General features: G+C 46.3%; 1 protein-coding gene across 1 annotated transcript in view; it reads right to left on the reverse strand.

Moving 5' to 3' along the window:
* Nucleotides 1-968: 968 nt before the first annotated feature.
* Nucleotides 969-21,144, reverse strand: part of Tsc22d1 (TSC22 domain family member 1) — a 103,870-nt gene continuing 83,694 nt past the window's right edge. Inside the window, 2 exon segments of the mRNA XM_042054107.1 lie at nucleotides 969-2,300; nucleotides 3,420-3,468. Of these exon segments, the coding sequence (XP_041910041.1) occupies nucleotides 2,043-2,300; nucleotides 3,420-3,468 (307 nt within the window). The 3' untranslated portion in view covers nucleotides 969-2,042.

A 21,144-nucleotide genomic window follows, 5' to 3' on the forward strand; every position in this document is an offset into this window, starting at 1 on the left:
CCTGCTCCATGGAGCATGGCGCATGATGCATGAATTACATGGTAACCCATAGGCCAAAACAGCCTAGGTCAGGTCTGGAAGCAAGTAGCAAAATGACACTTTAAATATGCTTAAATAGCAGTCAATAAAGTATGCCCTGTATTTACAAAGGCGAGGAAGGGCATGAAAACACATCTTGATTTAAATAATTATTAATTTGCATATAATTATCAAGATACCAAAGTTTCATGGGAGTTTTAATGGAGACTTCAAACTCTCTACAATTATAACTGAGGAATCCAGGACTTGGATGAGCCTCAGAGAATGCGCATGCCCCAAGTCCCATCAGGCCAAAGAGCTGTTGCTGAGTTCCTGGGGCAGACTAGAAGCCAAGCCTAGCCTGTTGTCTCCAGGACCCTGCTTTCTCCTGCTTTCAAGCTTCGTGTTTATTCTGAGCTATCTTACAAATCATCCAAGAGGGATCGAAGTACCAGGCCCTACCTGCCTAGAGCCCAGTACATTTATCCCACCCCCAGAATAGTTATCTATGAACAGAATTCCTTTCTGAGGGACAGGCACCTCATTCCCCTGTAGGAAAGATGGCCTGCTTCACAGTAACCGAGTTCCCACTCCTTCCTTTGGTCCTAACTGGGAATGCAGATAATCAGGCTCATTCCCTCTCAGTTTAGAAACTACAGGTGATTACGTTCTACACAAACGCTTAGAATTTTAATTGGGGGATCTGAAGATACTATCCTAGCCGTCCACAGGGATGAAGTGGCTTATCCAGGTCACACGAGAACAGAGCCCCTCCTTCACTGGCTCTGGCTTAGCCAAACAACACAGTGCCAATAAGCCTGCAATTCCTGTCACTTCTACAGCCAACCACTGGTGTTCCTAGCCTACTTTGGCCAACCCTTCCACTCCCTTTCAGACTTACTGAACTGCTGGAACAGCGGTGCAATCATAGACACTGTCACGTGAAACCCTTGTTTATCAACGTTTTATATGCTTTATTGAAAGGTGACAAGTACACCAGTTAAATACAGTGGTAACTGGAGAGAACATGCCCGGTAACCTACGCATCCAACTACTATACAGGTGATATGCGCAAACCCCTACTGGGAAATCCATTTCTCCTGGGAAATCCATTTCTCCAAGTAGTCCAACCGGCTCGCCCGAGACGTCGGTGAGCAGGGATTTACTTCGTGAGATTCAGCAGCTAGATTTCGGATTACACCAAGTGACTAACTGTGCCAAATTCTTAACGTTTCTTCAGGTGTGGTTTTTGTCATCAGTTTTTATGGAGGTCGGTCTCTCTCTACAAAGGACAATCCACACCTTCCAGACAGCCAATGTAACATCTAAATTCCAATCTGTACAACCTAAACAGCAGTTACGGCCCTCTATTGTACAAATTCGTTACACTACATACACAAATATACAATAAGCAAAAACAACCTTCATAATGAGATAGCCTAGGTCCCAGCTACCTGTCACCGTTTTTTTCTCACTAATAGTTCTATGTCTTCGATGTTTCAGAAAAGAGGGACAGTACTATTTATAAACTTTGGTGACAGTTGTCGGTTTTTACAATGACCGAACCCCTCCCCACCCATTGCAGTCTTGTTTCTGTCCTCTCTTTCGAGTTCCTCGAGGGGACGGAGAGGAGAGCACACAATCCAGGAGCAGCCCACCTCCCGAGCATCATGCAGGCAAGCCCGAGAGCTCTTGGAAGCAGGGTGGGCGGCTGGGAAGGGTTGAAAAGGCACACAGCTCCTCAGCATCAATTAAACCATTCCTCAGACATCTGCCAAGTTGCACAGGGTACATCCATGCTCATTCTCTGCTTAACCTTTAATTCGCTCAACTAGCACATTTCTTCAAGCCAAAAGCATATGAGTGCTTAATACTGGGGAGAAAGCGAGAATGGCATGTATGAGTGAGTCTCAGTCTCTTCCGTAGACAGCAATGAAATGGGTGGCTGGAGGTGGTTTCTCGCTAGTACATCTCTGTCTGTTCAGATCAGACAGCAGCAGCCAGTTCTGTGGGGGCATAGCAGGCTATGCGGTTGATCCTGAGCCCTGGGACGCTGGCTGTGCAGGGGGTTGTGTGGTCCCCTGAGGCTGCGTGGTGGCCGGAGGGGAGCCAGTCTGCAGCTGGGCCTGAAACTGGGCTAGCTGCTCCGGACTGGCCAGGGTCTTCAGCAGATTGTTCTCCTGCTCCAGCTGGGAGTTTTTCTCTATTAGTTCTTTGATCTGCTCCTTCAGAACCTCCACTTCCTCTCGAACTGCATACATCAAATGGCTTTTCACCAGATCCTGATCGGAAGAGGGGAAGAAGAAAAGGTTCAGCTCACTGTGTCCCGGCCTCTGGTTTTCTGAAGGCCTTTCTTAGCTCTCCCTAGCCAATGGCATGTTCTGCCTCCAGAGAGCGTTAAAGCACACTTGTGGAAATCTGCGCATAGTCACAACCGCACAAAACTTAAGTTTAATGTATAAGTGATCAAGCTTTCCAAAAGTCTCTAGACTTTTTCTGCAGACATTAGCCAAGGATGCCTACGTCCATTTTCCAATACAGGATGGCAAAAGGCACCAGGGCTCCTTTCGGGCCCTGTGTTTCCATCCAGGCCTGAGGCCTGGAGGCCGCTTCCCCGCCCCCAGGCCCTCCCAGCATAGGGAGGGCCTCCTCCCTCCCTCTCTCCCTCCCTCGGCACCGGCTGCAGCCAGTTCCTACAGAGCACGCTGCCGCATTTTCTTCCCTCCACCTCTGCGCCCGCCCCCTACCCCCCAGCGATTAAGCTGACATCACAGAAACCTGGGCAGACGTCGTAGCCAATGAGAGCCCGAGTTATTTATAGCTCTGAATTAAAGGTTCAGAGTTTGCCTAGCAACAGTGGGCAGAGAATCCCGTGAGAAGAGCCACAGGCGCTGCTCCAATAACAAAGAACGACCAAGGCGGAAATAAAAAATAGGAGAAATCCAGGAGCAGGCCGAGAAAACAAAACTTTTCTCCCATTCGCCTCACTGCGGGGGAGGTTCTGAAATGCTCTAGGGACCCCGTCCCCTGATCCCCTAGGCGGCGACTCCCCCCACCCAGCTCCCCTGTAAAATCTCAGGGTGCCCAGTAAAGCCACATCGCTGAAGGTGTTCCCAGAGCGAGCAAAGGGGAAGCCGAGCTGCTGCCTCCTTATCCCGACGTTAAAAGAGATGAGTCCAGCTCAGAAACCTCAGGGCCCTTCTCCCTCCGGGGGATACGTGGCTGGTCTCCACATTGGCTGGAAACAGAGAGCTAGCACTGGCATTCCTGACTGTATTCTGTTCAACAGCAACCAGCACCATCTGGATTTAGCTAAGGGATGCACTACTGGTCCTTCCAAGACATCTCGGGTTTTGTGCTGTGCCCACACTGAGTACAAGCAATTTTTAACCAATACATACCATAGCTTGCTCGATTTTGTTGTCGATAGCTACCACACTTGCACCAGAGCTGGAAGAGAGGATAAAAAAAAAAATCGGTAAATGGAATTGATCTTTAACAATCCAGGATAAGGATAGCTCTCCAAACTCAAACGTTACTAGTATCATATTTTGAGTATTCTTTAATGCTACAAAAATGCATCATACTCCAGAAAATACCAGCCACTATCGAATATCCAGGCATTTTCCCTCTTTAGGGAGCCACAAAGGGCTAAATTACATAATGAGAGAAAGCCTGTTCTCGAGCCAGATCTGTGAAAATAAGGATCTTCTGACCAGTTCAAAAAGAACCATCTATGTCACAGTAACCCTCGGCATGGACAAAGGAATTCGCACGACTATCCTGTACCTGCATTCCCGGCAAGGCAATCTACTCCGAGTCAATCTAAAACCAACTCTCCCGTATGACATTTACCTATTGTCAAGTCTCACAGAAGCGTTTTCAGTTCCCAGCAAAGACGACAAGAAAGAAATTGAAAAATGTCTCAGTTGGTAAACTCCTAGATCCATCGCCACTGGTCTACACCATTGGGATTTCATGCAATTGCAGCCAAAAACACCCTCGTGGAAAAAAAGAGAGATGGGAGGGAGGGAGCACCGGCAGCCTGGTTGAAACTAGAGAAAGCCTCCTAGCTGTCTGCAGCCCGGGGCGTGAGAATGGCAGGGCAGCGCTGGCAAGAGGGACGGCGCGGCGTGTGCGGTGGCTGGCGGCTCGCTGCGACCCAACAGCCGGCTCCACTCCTCTAGAGGAGGCCGCCCGGCCCCAGCGCCACATATAGGCGGCGAGGCTCCGCGCCGATTGGTCGCGCCATAGGCCCGCCCAGCGCGTTCCCGGGCTGCGGTCCCTCCCGGTGCCTGTGGCGGGCGGCGCGGAGGGGGCGGGGAGGGGGGGGGGGTTGGGTGAGGTGGGCTCAGCTTCTTCCGAGGGCCGCGTCAGGGTCCCCGAAAGCACCCCGAGCCCGCATGCTGCATGCTTACGTCTAAAGGAGTCAGACCCCGTCTCCAGAGCCGCCGGTCCCTGCGGCGCTGAACCCTGCAAGCTTGCTATTTGCGAGCAGACCCGGCCGAGCAACTGGGCATGCCCAGTCCCACCACTAAGACTCGGGAACGCCAGCGTCTCGGTTTCAATTATTGGGTTCTTACAAGAAGCAGTAACGGGAGGTTTTAGAGGCTGTGTTATGTACAAAGATAATAACCCCGCTGTAGGAATTCTTTCTTAATGCTAATGAATTCAAGAGAATATTACATTTGCCTTTTCTTTGCGAGGCAAAGAAAAAAGTAAAAGGAATCCACAAGATGAAATGTGGATTTCCCCAAATGCCTCCAGAGTTGCCAGCCTTAAAATCGCACCACCCTAACTGCACCAGTAACGCTTTCTTCCATTTATAGCTAGAAAAGTCAATCTACAGGTCTAACCCCGAACAGGTCTATTTTCAGCTAGTCCCTAAGGCAAAGGGTTTTCAAGTGAGATGGCAATTCCTCCAAGACTTAATTCTTAGTTTTCTTACAACAGAGGGATTGAAATATTGTCAAGGACATTTTCCAAAAGGCATACAATTCCTTATATGTAGCCTTTGCTCATTTCCAGTGTGTCTAGAACCAGTAGAAATTTAGAGAAAATCTGATGGTGGTTAAAAATAGTTCAGCAGTCAAAAGAGATGCTGCAGGCTCACCACGACTTTCCACAGAGTCAAAGGGAGCTGGGTTAACGCCACCAAATCATGGTCATTAGATAAGGGTGTAAAATAGCTTAACCAGGGGGCAAAAACATCTCCATAATTTAAATATCTGTAAAGACACGTCAACGAAGACTATAACATACTATAAGAAATAAGTTTGATTATTACATGTTATTTATATACCGTTTGCAGTATGCTTGAGAAAATTTTAACCTCTACAATACTGCCCTCTAATGGCCGAAAACTATAAAAACAAGAACTACTACCGACTGCTTGGAACCTCTCTAATCATAGGCAGGTGTTGTATTCATCACAAATAATTCCAAAATAAAATTTGACAGTGAAACGTAAATACACTACACTCACATGCAGCACGAACCCCTTCTCTCTTAAGACAAGGCTTCTCCCTCAAGGAGCATCCTTTCCTAAAACTGCCATCAGAGACGTTTAGATAATTTCTGAAGTTGATCAAAGGCTGGACACCCAAGGCTGGCAGGGGGTTATTTGGTTTCAGAAACCATAAGGCACTTAAATACCAAATATATTGAATACAGCACAAGAAAAGGGTCTCTTCTGTGTTAAAAACTGGTGTGCTACAAAACGACATTCCTTTTATTATGTTTCATATTATGCTAACTTTTCAATTCAGAAGCAAAGCCTATCTGTAGTTTATAATGCAAATTCTTGGAAGGCACCGGTTTTCAGTAAAAGGAAATATCTAAGCTGATCAATCATGGTAACCCATGAAATAATGTCCACGAATGCCAAGCAGGATTGTTATTAGTTCTTGGTAGTTTCTGTACTTGAAAAATTTAGAAACTTAAAATTATAACTCAATCTGTATCCTTTTAAATATTTTAACAGAACATCAACTCCAGAGGAAAGGGTATTACAGAAAAACACACCTTAAATGTAAAGGAGCTAAAAACAAATGAAATCCTCTAAGGCCATATAAAGAAATGAAGTACAAATCCCCAGCTGGAATTGAAAAGGATCACACGATTTTATTTATTCATGTTATTCATGAACAGAAATAAAGGAGCTAAGTTGGTTCTGTTTTCTATCGTTTTAACTGAATAACTACCTGCTGTATTAGCCAAAAAAGCAAGATATGAACAGTCAGCCTCTCTAATTCACATCCCCGAGGGGTGTTTGTTTCTCCAGAACTCCATTTTAAATAACTGACAAGAAACCTGTGTGTGTGTGTGTGTGTGTGTGTGCGCGCGCGCACACACACGTACTTCTGGAGAAACGACTGAATCAAAGAATATGAATAAATCAGATCTTTATCTTTCTCATAAAGAAGTGCTACATTCCCTTGACACTGGATCTCTATGAGAGGAATATCTAACTTGAAAACGAAGGCAAAGGAAATAAGAGGAATTCTTCATGAGCTAAAACATTGGAGTGGAATGTCTGAGAATTTCCCCCTGAAAGTTCTTCCATCTTAACATGTGGAAGAATGAAAATAGATCCATATCTATCACCATGCACAAGACTCAAGTCCAAACGGGTCAAAGACCTCAACATAAAGCCAATCATACTGAACCTCACAGAAGAGAAAGTGGGAAGTACACTTGAGCACATTGGCACTGGAGACTACTTCCTAAATATAACCCCAGTAGCACAGACACTGAGAGAAACAATTAATGGGACCTCCTGAAACTGAGAAGCTTCTGTAAAGCAAAGGACACGGTCAGTAAGACAAAACGACAGCCTACAGAATGGGAAACGATCTTCACCAACCCCACATCAGACAGAGGTCTGATCTATAAAATATACAAAGAACTTAAGAAATTGGTTATCAAAAGAACAAATAATCCAGTAAAAAAAAAAATGGAGTACAGACTAAACAGAGAACTCTCAACCGAGGAATCTAAAATGGCTGAAAGACACTTAAGGAAGGCTCAACATCCTTAGCCATCCGAGAACTGCAAAATCAAAACAACTCAGATTCCATCTTACACCTGCAAGAATGTCCAGATCAAAAACACTGACGACAACTTTTGCTGGAGAGGATGTGGGGTAAAGGGAACATTCCTGTATTGCTGGTGGGAGTGCAAGCTGGTACAGCCACTTTGGATATCACTATGGTGATTTCTCAGAAAATTAGGAAACTACCTTCCTCAAGACCCAGCAATACCACTTTTGGGTATATATCCAAAGGATGCTATATCACAAGTACATGTGCTCAACTATGTTCATAGCAACATTGTTCATCATAGCCAGAACCTGGAAACAACCTAAATGCTCTTCAACCGAAGAATGGATAAGGAAAATGTGGTACATTTATACAATGTAGTACTACACAGCAGAAAAAAATAATGACATCTTGAAATTTGCAGGCAAATGGATGGAGCTAGAAAACATCATATTGAGTGAAGTAACCCAGACCCAAAAAGACAAATAGCACATGCACTCACTCATAAGTGGATTTTAGACATAAATCAAAGAAAAACCAGCCTACAAGTCACAATCTCAGAGAACCTAGACAATAATGAGGACCCTAAGAGAGACATACATCGATCTAAACTACATGGGAAGTAGAAAAAGACAAGATCTCCTGAGTAAATTGGGAGCATGGGGACCATGGGAGAGGGTTGAAGAGGGGAGAGAAGCAGAGAAAAATGTATAGCTCAATAAAATAAAATAAAGTTCTTCCATCTACCAGACAAGTATCTGAGTCTAGCCCATCTCTTGACCACCAGAGGCCTGCTGAGATTGTGCAGGGGAAATGCAACAACTCTGCAGGAGAGACTCCCAAAGGCGTGGGCCACACAAGGCAGCCTCAGAGAGCACCTCTAAGTACAGAAAAAGGCACGAACATTAAACTTGCTACTGCAGTCTGCATATGAGCCTTTGCACAGACTCCAGCCCAGCGACCTCTGGCTGTTGGTATCAAACAATGATGATGAAGAAGAGCACAGAGGCTCTGTGAGGGTCTAAGGTGATCACACTTAGCCAACACTGACTGAAGCAGAGATTTACCATCTAGGCTCCTTAGGACGCTATGGGGACTGCCAAGAAAGCAGGCAAGGTATGCACCCTGTAACCTGACCAAACTGCTTTTGTCTAGGGACCCCTGGTCACCTCACTTTCCTAGGTTTCTAGAAACGAAGTAGAATGACAAGCCTAACAAAACCACAGATTTCATAGCCAAAGATGTGATAACCACGTACACAGAGACAGGGCGGAGAGGGGAACGGGACAAGAATATTACTTGTCCACTAAAATAAAATCCTATCATGGCTATAACATGGATGGAACACAGAATTTAACTTAAAGAGTTCAGGCAGTCACCGCCTGGCCTCATGTCTAAAGATGTTGATCTCAATGAAGCAGAGGGCAGAACAGTGGTTACCAAGGCAACAGTGGTGGATGAAGAGGTGAATGAAGGGATGCTGGTCAAAAGACACATACTCTAAGAATAAGCCAAGAAACCTGTTGACTAGCATAGTAGCTTCAGTCACTGCGGATATACTGTACGCTTTACAGAAGCAAAGAGTGGTGGATGCCGAGTGTTCTCGTCACAAAACCAAGAGCATGTGAAGCAATGCATTTGTAAGCAAACCACATTAAACTAGCTTACATTATTTATGGGAATGTATGAAAACAATGTTAAATACCACTGCACACAATTTGTTTGCCTGTCAATTTAAAGCAGTATTATTTAAAATAAATAGAAATACATTAAAAAGGGGCAGAAACAGTGATGCTTTATGACAGTTCCTCCACTCACTGTCACCAAGACAGAAAAGCTGCCAATTCTACCTTCTCTGCTCACTGTCAGAACAAGACATAACGTCATCAGAAGATGATAAAGCTGCGAAATTCAACCTGCTCTTTTGGGTTAGAAGATAGGGTTGAACCAGATGGAGAACCAAAGAAGGAAAGAATGAGAACCAGAGATGTAGAGAACAGCTCTGCAGGGCCAACATGTAAACAGGATGCGCCCTGAAGATGCTGAGCAGGGAGAAGGGGAAGGCCGGAGAACCTGAACAGCACAGGTCTCCAGAGGAGCGACCAAATTCCCCAAATGGTAAAGAACCAAAACCAAACAAATCATCAAAGTCCATCATAAAACACAAGACAGCCAGGGATGGAGTAGCAAGTCCCAAAGCTCACAGAAAGGGCAGGTTACAAACAGAAAGTGGTTATCAGGAAAAGTGGTGCTTACAGCTGCCAGAAGACCATGGGCCCAAGGTCTTTACAGTGCTGAGAGAAACGGCTTCATTGTTTGGAGTTTTCACTGGGCCATATTATCTCTCTAGTGCAATGCTAGAAAAACATTTTCTAGATACTTTATACAATAAGACGGAGACCGAAGTCGAGAAAAACGGTGGGCAGGGGCTGCCACAGCCAGAGCCATAGAGGTCAGAGCCTGGGAAAGGGGATTGACAAGTCAGAAGACTGTGACCTCAGGAAAGGCTGCCTGGCAGTTCCACACAGCAGCTGCTTGGTGCCTGGGTGAGCTGGCGGTAGAGGGACGCTCCAACAGAAAGAGGGTGAGAAGAGTCAGGGTCACAGGGTGAGCAGCTGTTGCTAGGTAGGTGTGTGCAGCTCTCAGGGAATCAGTCTACAAATGCAAAGGTAGTTCTGTATGACCATCATTTTAGAGATTAAAACAAACTTACTGTTTTACCATTAGATTTACTGAGGTGGTAGAAATAATATATGTAGTGTGTGGATAGCTTTAAATAGCTAAACTGCATCTATATTTATCAATTTGATCATATAATGCTCAAAAATAAAGAAACAAAGAAATATGGAGGCAGAGTAGAGGGAAAAAAACCCCAAACATTTAAAAATAGCTGCACCCGAGAAACAGATATGGAGTGGAGAGGGGATGCTAAGTGTTTTGACACTCAGTTTATCATTCTTCGGAAATATGTATGAACTGCTTGGATTAAGAGATTCTTTTAAAGTAAAAGGGAAGAATGCAAACACAGGTATCTGACTACCTGAAAGCATCTATGAGATCTACCCAAGACTGGAGACAGCCATGGTGAATGCCCAGAGGACACTGGAATTCTGGGGGAAGGTGTGCGTGTGCGTGTGCGTGTGCGTAAGGTGGCCGTTAGTCCTAGATCAAGCTGGGCTTTGTTCCTTTGGAGAAACTACTCTCCAACATCAGCACCTGATTAAAAAAAAGTAGCGGATACACAAACAGGAAGACTGGACTCGCAATGCAAGAAAAATCACCTAAGTGACCACAGCTGACAAAGGCGATGGACCCCATAGACAAGGATATTAGAGACCGTTAGCTATGTTATGTGTTCAAAGGGTAGGCGGAGGAATTAAGGACAGGAGCAAAAACACTATGAAAACTCAGATTAAATTAAAATGAAGACGACGGCGCTTGAGGAGATGCGCTAGGCGGGATGACAGCGCGGTCTGATGGCAGACGCCACGTGAACAGCAGACTACTCAGAGCGGCTCACAGAGGGAGAACTTTAAGGACAAAGAAAGGCGGGAGGGGGAGCACTGGCCATGACAGCAGTGTGTGGGGACTACTACAGTAATGGCTCCCTAGAGAACAGGTCAACAAGGACAACTACTTTAGGAAGTAACGGCAGCTTCCCCCAAACTTCATAACACTGACCCTACGAATCCACACAAACCCCAAGGCAAGGAACCCTGTGACAGACAGAGCGAGTGCCCAAGTCCAGCTGCAAAGAGAAAATTTAAACTGCCACGGAGAGCAATCCCGCCACACACAGAGAGGGACCAGTTTCCAGCTGGCCTTCTGCTCAGAAACAATACCAGACAGGAGACAGTTCCAGCAATACATTGTGGTTATGAAGGGTAAAAGTCAGAAAGTAACAGCAAGTTGATTTTCCGCATGAACATAAGAATTCAATGAAGAAAGAGTAGCTTTAAAAAAAAATGTTCCTATGGTCCTGGGCTAATTGGATTAAGTCAAAATTTAAGAGGAGAAAAAGGAAAACAAAAGAAAACAAAGCAAACCACCTCAAACTATTCCTCACACACACGAAACATCAACCACAAATAGATCACAGATAGTGTAAATGTAAAATCCTCATCTAGAAATCCTAGGAGAAACTGTTCACTCCTGGGTTAGCAAATGCTTCTTAGATATGACCCTAAAATCATCATCACAAAGGAGAAAAAGCTGGCAGCTGGGCCGCTACTGAAATGCAGTTTCTTCTCCGAAGTCAGTGCAGCAAGAATAAGGCAAGCAACTTAAAGGAAACAGGAGTCAGGAACTCAGAACTCAACAGCCAATGCTAGAAATGGGCAAACACCAAAGAGATTTTTTAAAAAAGTAAACACGTTCTAAGATCTGACATCTTCACATAAACATACATGCAGCCAAAATACCAATACAAAATAAATAAAAATATTCAAGAGAAATGTTTAAAAAAATAAACAAATAGAAAAACACTAAGCACCAGCAGTCATTACAAAAATGCAAACCAAAGCCATGAGATGCCATTATACAATATACATTATCAGCATGGTTAAAATAAAACTTTGCCGGCTTTGGCCTGAGAATGCCGGCACCAACAGTTAGGTGGCGCTATAGGCCACTCATCTGTTGGCAGTGGGACTGTAGAATGATACAGTCGCTTCAACAGACACTTTCCATCAAGACCAGTAATCCTAGGTCAAATTAAGACTTCAAATCTGTATGTGGCTTTACAATAAGCACCATAAAAAAGTCACTGGAGAACAGATAACCATGTCCCAGCTAACGGGGTTCTCTGCAGTAAAGAGAAACGAGCTACTACTAACAGCATAAGTGAATCTCCAATATAACACAGCAAGTGGAAGACGCCGAATGCAAAAGGCTGCGAAACACACGGTCCCATTTATGTGACACCCTGGGGAAGGTGAAACAGTAGGGACAGAAAGGCAGCTGGCCGAAGAAGGGAAGGTGGTAAGGCTCCATCCAAAGGACCCACGCAGGGGGAGCTCCCTCAAGGCCTCTAGGCAGTATGATTCAAATGGTTAACTGTCCTTTTCATCTTCGTGAGAATAATCATTCCAAAGCCAAATTTCTTCATAAATACCACTTCTGCTAAATGGTGGTAGATTATGAAGATCAGGATCCAGGAACGAAAACGGCACCCGAGATTCAGCAGCTAAATGACATCCCGTAAGAAACATCTGAAGCAAAAAGTCGTCCTGATTATGCTTCTATTTCAAGAATTTCATGCACATTGCCTATCAAAAATGAACAGTATTTATTTTTACTTTTTTTTTTTTTTTTTGGTTTTTCGAGACAGGGTTTCTCTGTAGCTTTGGAGCCTGTCCTGGAACTAGCTCTTGTAGATCAGGCTGGTCTCGAACTCAGAGATCCGCCTGCCTCTGCCTCCCGAGTGCTGGGATTAAAGGTGTGCGCCACCGCCGCCCGGCTTTATTTTTACTTTTATGCAGTCGTGGAAATGGTGGTCAGAGCTCCTCTTACACCTTAAAAAAATCTAATACTTCATGATAAATCCCTGAGGGCAACAGTGGGAAGCAGCAGAGGTGAAGCAGGTGGGGACCAGATCAGCCCTTTTTCCCTCGTATACAGAATCAGTAAGTCCCTTGGTGACCTTAACAGACAAAGCTCAACTGAACAGTTTTATTTACAAAGATAAACTAGATGGTGGTACACAGTCTGCTGCAGCGAGGACTCGGGCCAGTCGGGGCACCAGGGAAGGCAACACCGTGCCACCTTCCTGTGTTCCGTGAACGCTTTTGCTTTGATGAAGGACACACACACGTCTGTACAATGGCCTCTCTGGACACTAGCTGTGCATTTTCACCTGGAAGTTTCCTCTAGAACGCCATGAACTAGTCAGAATTTTAGAGAGGAACAGTCTTTATGGATCATTTTGTTTTGATAGCCTTATTCTGTAGGTTTAGAAATCAAGGCTAAAAAACATGATGTGTCTAGGATTTACGCAACTGGAGGATGAGCACAGAAACGGCTTCTCAGTGGATTAAGTATTAGAAGTACAGACCAGAAATCCCTGGATCAAGAACAGAGATCTAAAGCAGTGGGTAAGAAGGTAAGAATGCTGGGACAGGAAAGAGGTCAGAGGTGAAGAGCCACTGTCCAATTCAGTAGCTTAGTCGACATTTAAACCCACCCTTTTTACGGGCGAGGAAAGCACCTACCTACGAGACCAGAAACCCACACCACCGCCCCGATGTGGCACCAGAGCCTACAGGCAGGTGCAGGGTGTCTAGTCTGGGATGGAGACCGACCCTCCCAGCCTTCTGCAGCAGGCAGGACAGGCTGATCAGACACAGTCCCAGAGGCAGCAAGCTCTGCAGTCTCTCCAAACCTTGGGATCAAGTCCCGGCAGAGTAAGGCTCACCACAGCTACAAGCTGGCACATGGCAGTACAGACATGTCTAAGAAAGATGTTCAAATGGTGACATCACGACCCCACAAGCTCTTCCCAGAGCCTTCAGGAGCTGTGAGAAAGGCCTGAGGGAGTCAAGTGGACTGAGGGAATGATACTTTGTAAGTACTGAAGGGAGGCTACCTCTCTAAGGCATGTGGCCAGGGGTAAAGGAGAATGGCTAGCAGTGTGTCCCTGCGATAAGCCTGTGGTGTCCCAGTACTCCCATGGGTCCCAATCTCCTTACACATTGTGTGATTCGAACCTCGTTACAGTCTCTACTAGTGACCACTCAGTGAGGGAGAGGGGGCAACAGGACAAAGGGAATAAGGAACTGAGTGGACCTCGGCTGATGAAGGGAGATGGAGATCGTTTAACACTTCAACTCGCTGCCAGGGCTGCCAGGGCTGTGACTCAGCAGGAAAGGCATTTGCTACCAGACAATGTCAGCCTGACAGTCAACTCAACATCCCCGGGCCTGCGTGGGGGTGAAAGGAGAGAGCAACTCCATAAAGTCGTCCTCACTTCCATACATGCGCTGTGCCTCGCCCACATACCACACACACACACACACACACACACACACACACACACACACACACACAAATTTTAAATATTTGCTATGTTTTTAAAGGACCAATATGTTTTGGCTAGAAAGATACAAATTAGAATTTTCAGAAGTTCTCTTTGGGCATTCTTTCACACGTTCATTCTTAGTTAACAAGACGGACAGGCTAGGAACTAAGTTATAAAGATGAATGCGTCAGAGGCTCTGCTCTCGGTGACTCGGGGGCAGGGGTGGGAGGCTATACTATGTCATTTAACAGGAAACACATCCAGCATGATGGTTCAGAGGAGCTGAAAACCAGGCATTTACACGATACCAGGGGGAGAACGTGTGTGGATTGGATCATGAAGCAGCCATGCCAAGCGTCACTGCCATTCAGGAACTAAGTGGCTGCATAGGAGGAGGATGGAGGTTGCGGCAGGAGGTGCAGAGATAGGCCATCAAAGTGGGGGGGGGGGATGGGGGGGACTGGCAGGCGATGGGGGGACGGGATTCCTGGCAGCCGGGAATACAATGGGATGTGCACCTTGGTAAGGTCACCAATGATGCAGACTCCAGGAGAGGAAGCAGAAATCAAAGAGGGATACCACGAGGGAGGGGACAGCTGGTGCCAACTTTCCAGGTTGTGGGAATGGGTGAGGTGACGTCGTTAGCTGGAGAGAGACACTGGTTCTGGGAAAAGATGGCGATTGGTTGGACATGGCAGCCAGTATTGGGAACTTTGGAGAGGGTGGGCCTAAGAAAAATGTTTGAAGTTGTGAGGTGGCAAAAATGTCCATGAGAGTGGAGCTGAAGGGTCACATGTCATGAGGGCAGTCATTTGGCAGACACCCGAGCTTTCTGCCGGTCTAGTGGACAAGACAAAAGGTGGCTGGGCTTAAGCCATTTTTTCAAGATCCTTGTCTAGGCGAGTAGTCTCTTGAGTGAGGAAATCAAAATGACAGATGACCAGGCAGTGGAGGGCACAGAAGAGACAAGTCAAATTCACGGCAACAGTGGCCCAAGTGCTCTCCACCAAACGGGTCCTGTGGGCACACTCACCAAGGACTGATCAGTCCATGGACAGATGTAGACAGGAGCAGAGGCAATCAACGCTGCAGAGAACATTCCGCCTCTGTTCTTCTGACGCCTGCAAGCTAGCGGCACTACCTGCTAAGAGGGAGGGAAAGCAGGAGGCAAACAAGGCCCAACTGCAGGGTCAGGATCCAGATCAAGCTTTCCCTCTGTGGAGAAGAGTAGGCGAGAGGAATGCTTCACAATGCAAAGAACCCAGCTGCTGCTTTTTATCAACACTGACAATTAAAATGCCGGAAAGGTATTGGAAGTGATGGAAATGGTTTGACAGGCTGATAAAAAAGCCTGCCACCATTGTGAAAGGGTCATTCAACAGACACAATTAGCAGCAGTAATCAGAAGAAATCAAGCCAGGAGATGTTTTTCTCTTCAGGGAGTGAACACACACACACACACACACACACACCCCTCTCGAGGTCATACAGAAGAGTGAAGTAGAAAACCACCAGCTGAGGGGCACCCCGACTGGGAAGGGACAGGAAGGACCTCACAGGGCTCAGCCTAGCCTTGCCAGATCACTAAGGGCTTCCAAGAAGGATGTCACTGCTAGAGAAGGTCATGTCAAGAGGTAGGAGGCAGACAGGTCCTCCCTTCTCTGTCCCACACATCCTGACACAGGCACAGCCCGCGCTGGCCTCCAAGAGAGCTGCGCACCGACAGACACTAAGAAGCTATGCATTGCTGCAAGAGTCTGAAGGATCAACACAGCCCACAGTATCAGGAAAGTTAGAGAATTAGACTGTGGAGCAGCCTGGCTCTAGGGCCAAGGGGAGGAGATCCCTAGAGACAGAGCCTGTGGTAATTATCAAATTATCTGCCACATAGTGGTACTCCCTCAGAAGTGGAGACTTCTCAACAGACTGGGTCTATACACATTACCTCCCTTAAAGACTGCTGATTATCATCCAGCAGGAACCAGATGGGCGGAGCTCTGTGCTGATGGAACTCACTTTGCACTGGGGTTGAAAAGCAAGTCCCATCAACAGGAACCAAAGTAGTGTGTGACACAGACAAGGGACGGAGCTGGGGAGCGCAAGGTCAGAGAGCACAGGGAGCTTAGGGCACGGCTGGAGAGGAATGAGTCTACCATAGAAGAGCTAAAGACACGCACCTCTGATACTCAGGAACCCCAGGACAAAGCAACGCCAGCACAAAGCATCATGGGAATGCACAGTAACCAGTGTGTGGTACAAATAGTCTGTCTTGCTCTTTGACCTGGCTTTTCTGAGTAGACGGATGTACGGCTGGCATGCACAGTTACTAGCAACGGGTATTATAGACCTCCTCATTGTCTAAGCTAGCTTTTTCAAGAATCATTTCGGGAGAATTCTTACCTTCCAAGAAACACTTTCCTGCCACAGTAAGTAATGCTCCCCGATCACAGAACTATTTGCCTCTATCTACACGCACGGGGCAGCTCTTTTTAAAGCCTGATTTAGATGATTTCATGAACCCATGTGATTCTCATCAGGAATTCACATGGCTAGAGAGCTGTTAACTACTTCTGACCAAGTTTGGTAGACTGCCCTGCACACTGCCAGAGAAAAAAAGGAATGCAGCTTTAACTACAGAAAGACAGAAATATGGTAAAGATTTCAACTTTATCCATTTTCAAAGAAGGAGGGAAAAGGCCATTTATTGCATCAAGGCCTATGCAAGCAGTAAGGAAACGTGAGAAAGCAGTCAACAGGCACCAGTGAGCCCCGTGTTTATGACCCAGAGTCTAGGTAGTGCAAGGTGCCAAGTGAGATGTGTCTACGCAGAACACGGTTGCCCACTCTTAACACGAGCAACGCCTGCAGCAGCCCACACCCCTCCGGCATTTGCCGTGTTCAGTGACGGGGACCCTGGAGCAAACAAATGCAGCGGGGGAAACGGAAGAGGCTTCGGAAAGCTCAGAAGACGGCACAGGTTAAACAAGGATGAGACCGGAATGGGAAGAGCTGAACCTTGTAAAGCTGATGTCGCAAACAACCACAAAATGGATGAAGTGTTAGAGAAACATCTCACAAACTAGAACAGAACACAGGGAGGGAAAAGAAAATAACTACCTAGAAGAGCTAACATCTTCACGGGACGTGTCAGAAGAACAACACTGGGCTAAGTATCAAAATAACCTGCGGAATTCTCTAGAAATATAAATGAGGCTTTTAAAAATGAATCTAGAGAGCATGGGCATAATGTCTGTTTCATACTTGGTGTGGATTTCTGTCGCAAAAACTCAAGACTGCAAGCAGCTGCACCAAGGCAGTGGCGCTGCCTCAGGCCACACCTGTTACCTCACAAGGACATTTTCACTCTTCGGCAAATAATAACGTATATATATGTGTGTGCGCGCGCGCGTGTGTGTGTGTGTGTGTGTGTGTATGTATATGTAAAAGCATGATTCAACACCCTAGAGCTGGCCAGTCACTCTGTCTTAGCATCACTGTATGGCTGCAGAGGACAACTTAAGAATCGAGGAGAAGCCAGTGACGAGAGCATGAGACATCGCCTTTGGAAGGGGCAGAAAGGAAACCATGCCTTGTGCATCACCGGTGCTGGTGTGCATCACACACACACACACACAGAGAGAGAGACAGAGAGAGACAGAGACAGACACACAGAGACAGAGAGAACTCCCGTCATGAGCAGTGTTGAGTTGCATTGTCATTAAGGACGATGACTGAGAAACAGAAGAGCTAGAAAGAACATGTAGACTATGACCACATAGAGTAGACCGCACTGAATACAGAAATCAGAAATGGCCTTTTCCACAATCAGAATTATCTACATAAAGAGCAGAAATTGCCGGTGTGTGACTCTTTTCATGCTAGTGCTGGCTGATTAGCAGTTTCAAACATCTTTAGTTTCCAGAGCTGTCAGGCACAGAGACAAACAGACAGAAGAGAACAGCCCGAGATGTCCCACCAGTGACCGAGACGTTAACTGAAGAAGGCAGCTACATGCTAGACCAAAATTTCAATTCTCCCTCCCGCTCCCCGAGACAGGATTTTTCTGTTAACAGCTCTGGCTGTCCTGGAACTTGCTTTGTAGACCAGGCCGGCCTCAACTCAGATTCACCTGCCTCTGCCTCCCAAGTGCTGGCTACCAGGTGTGCGCCACTACCCCCTAGCCAAAATTGCAATTTAATCAAATGTAATCAATTTTTAATCAGAGATAACCTATTACACTTGCACGTATCTTATGTTCTCCCAATAGCACAATTCTACATGGCCTTGGGTAGTAAGCTGAAGCTAAACCAATTTCTCCACTTTAGTCCCAAAGTATCGCCTTCAGACAGACGGATTTTAAAAGCACTGTGACTGGTTGTTTTAGACATTTAAGTTCAGATGCAATTGTAAAACTCCCTGGTTGATACAATTTTTATTTATTTGTGTACACACATACCAGTGCATTCATGTGCATGTGTATCTCAGATGTTATAGTAAGTGCATGGAGGTCAAAGGGCAGTGTGTAACCAGGGGCTCTCTCTTCCACCCTACGTCCCCTCTTCCTGCAGTACCGCCTGGCAGACAATACTGACGGCTTTGAAAACACACCTTTGTGTACAGTCAGATTTGGGGTTCTGAAGTCAGACCCTAATTTAAATTTCCCCAAATCATTTTTTTCTTGTGTAAAATGGGGCTATCATATTTTATAATTTTACTCTAACAATTAAAAGAGATGACACAGGAATCTGGCATTTTCCATGGGAATTCCAGCTATGACCTTGTGTTCTGAGCTACCTGGTACAGTGGTAATTGGGGTTTTTGAAGAGACTTACACATTTCCCCACATACTTTTAGAAGTAGAAAGCTTCTTCAGAGTTCTCAATACATAAAACTTACAGATCCCCCATCTCTTGTCAACTATACCATTCACCTTTACACGTGTTACAGCCTTCTGAACACCAGCCCATTACCAAACTATCCAGCTGACTTGAGTCTTCAGCGAAAGCGAAGCAGCTGTTCGTAACAACATCTCAATCATTTGAGTTTTTCCACAATGGACTCATTTAGTCTCTCGTGACGAGCAAACAGACTGCCCAACAAAGCACTAAGGACATGTCTCTCTAAAAGCCTTTCACGCCCTCCACAGAGATCGCTTTACAGCAGGCATCCGAGATACATACCGGCCCATGTGACTTTTGGTTAGATGGACCATCATACACCATTCACATGGTTGCACACGGCCATAAACAAGAGCACCGCACAGTCTGAGCAGAGCGAACCTATGCTACACCACGATACACAGACCGACCGAAGAACCCACTCTGCCGTCTATGAGGTAGACCTGGGGCGTTCGCCCAGGTGCTTGTAAGTACTTGAGACGGGTTCTAGTTCCACAACAAAATGAGCACATGACATTTAGAGGCCCAGCATAGAGCATGCTCTTGTACACATGGGCGCACACACACAGCACCCCACCCTAAACCTAAAGAGAAGATACGAGAAAGAACACATGTCAGATCCATTAAGTTGGTGAATGGTGTGAGAAATTAAAACAAAACACCTGTTTAGCTGAGAAAAGCAAAATGCTGCAAGCGCATGCATAACTCAACAAAACTTTACATGCGCTTACTAAGAATGTGAGAATCAGAGATCACTTAACCAGACATGGTGGCACACACCTTTAACCTCAGTACAGAGGAGGCTGAAACAGGATTACCACCAAAAGTTGAAGACAGCCTGGGCAACACAGTGTACTCAAGGCCAGCCTGGGCTACATAGTAAGATATGTGTGTGTGTGTGTGTGTGTGTGTGTGTGTGTGTGTGTATGAGAGAGAGAGAGAGATCACTTAGCAATGTTTTAGCCCTCCCTCATCTAAATTAATCTGAATCCTAACTACAAAATAAAACTTAAGTAGATATAAAAAAAATCTGGTATTTGCTCTGCCATCTAAGCAGAAAAGCAGCCCCGGTTAAGCTGCGCCAGGCTCTGAATTAGGGGTGAAGCGGCTGAACAGCCCACAAGCAGCCCATACACACCTGGCCTCAGAGCTAGGTCAGTGCAAAAACAATCAGCTAACTGCTGAATCCCACTACAGAGCAAGTTTCCTCTCCGGATGGCATTTTACAGCACCCATTTTGACGTGTGGCCTTTGGTTAGAAGACTTCAGGAATTCTATATGAATATATATCTGGGGTCCTACAAAAATCTCTTCTGGGTGGGGTGGAAGCGGAAAGAGTTTTAGAAGCCCTGCAGGGGCCTCTCCCTTCACAATACCAGCCAGAGCAGCATGCGGCAGCAACCCTTCCAATGCATTCAACCAAACTTCAAAGCAAGCATTGCCACCCAGGGTCCCTACCAGCTTTCACTGCCGCCTACCCAACTATCTCGGCCACCTGCCACCTCTGCCCCATTACCACGCTGCTGGCATTCCACTCTATCCTTTGTGTTTTTATAGCTACCCTCATAGCCTGCAGCTATCCCGAGCTGGTACCAACGTTCACCGAGTGGTTGGTCTCCACCCAGTTTTAAGCTGCCACTCTCTTATTTTTATAGTGTGAACAGGAAGATAAGAAGGCCATCATGAGGGAGGAGCACAAAGTAGGTTTAAGGGGGGCTTTCTCCTTACCCTGAGAACTTTGTCATGAGCTCTCTTCTCGCCCACGCAGAAGACCTCGGCAGACTAGGAAGTCTATGGACTTAACACGGAGACAAAATCTGTGTAGAAGACAGAGAAGGGAGCGCTACGGCAGGGATGAGCCCAAGTCAGTGGCTCTCACCCTTGGATGAACTTCGGAATGAGGTAGGAAGCTTTTGTAGACGACAGATGCTCAAGCCTGCCTCTCAGGGATTCCAATGTCAGTGATTGGCAGGCGATCGGCTCCCCAGGTGATTTCAGTGTGAAGCCAGGCTGAACAGGCTCCAGCTGCTGCTCAATGGCTGGAGAGAGGTGGAGAAGCCCTATCCAAAAGGTAAGCTGGCCCCGGGACACAGAGCCCTGGACACAGCAGTACTCCTCAGAGGACGGGTCTACAGCCCTGAAAAAACAGAAGGGCCATATGGCCAGCAGCTCT

This window comes from Arvicola amphibius, chromosome 13, assembly GCF_903992535.2.
Source record: "Arvicola amphibius chromosome 13, mArvAmp1.2, whole genome shotgun sequence".
NCBI classification, from domain to species: domain Eukaryota; kingdom Metazoa; phylum Chordata; class Mammalia; order Rodentia; family Cricetidae; genus Arvicola; species Arvicola amphibius.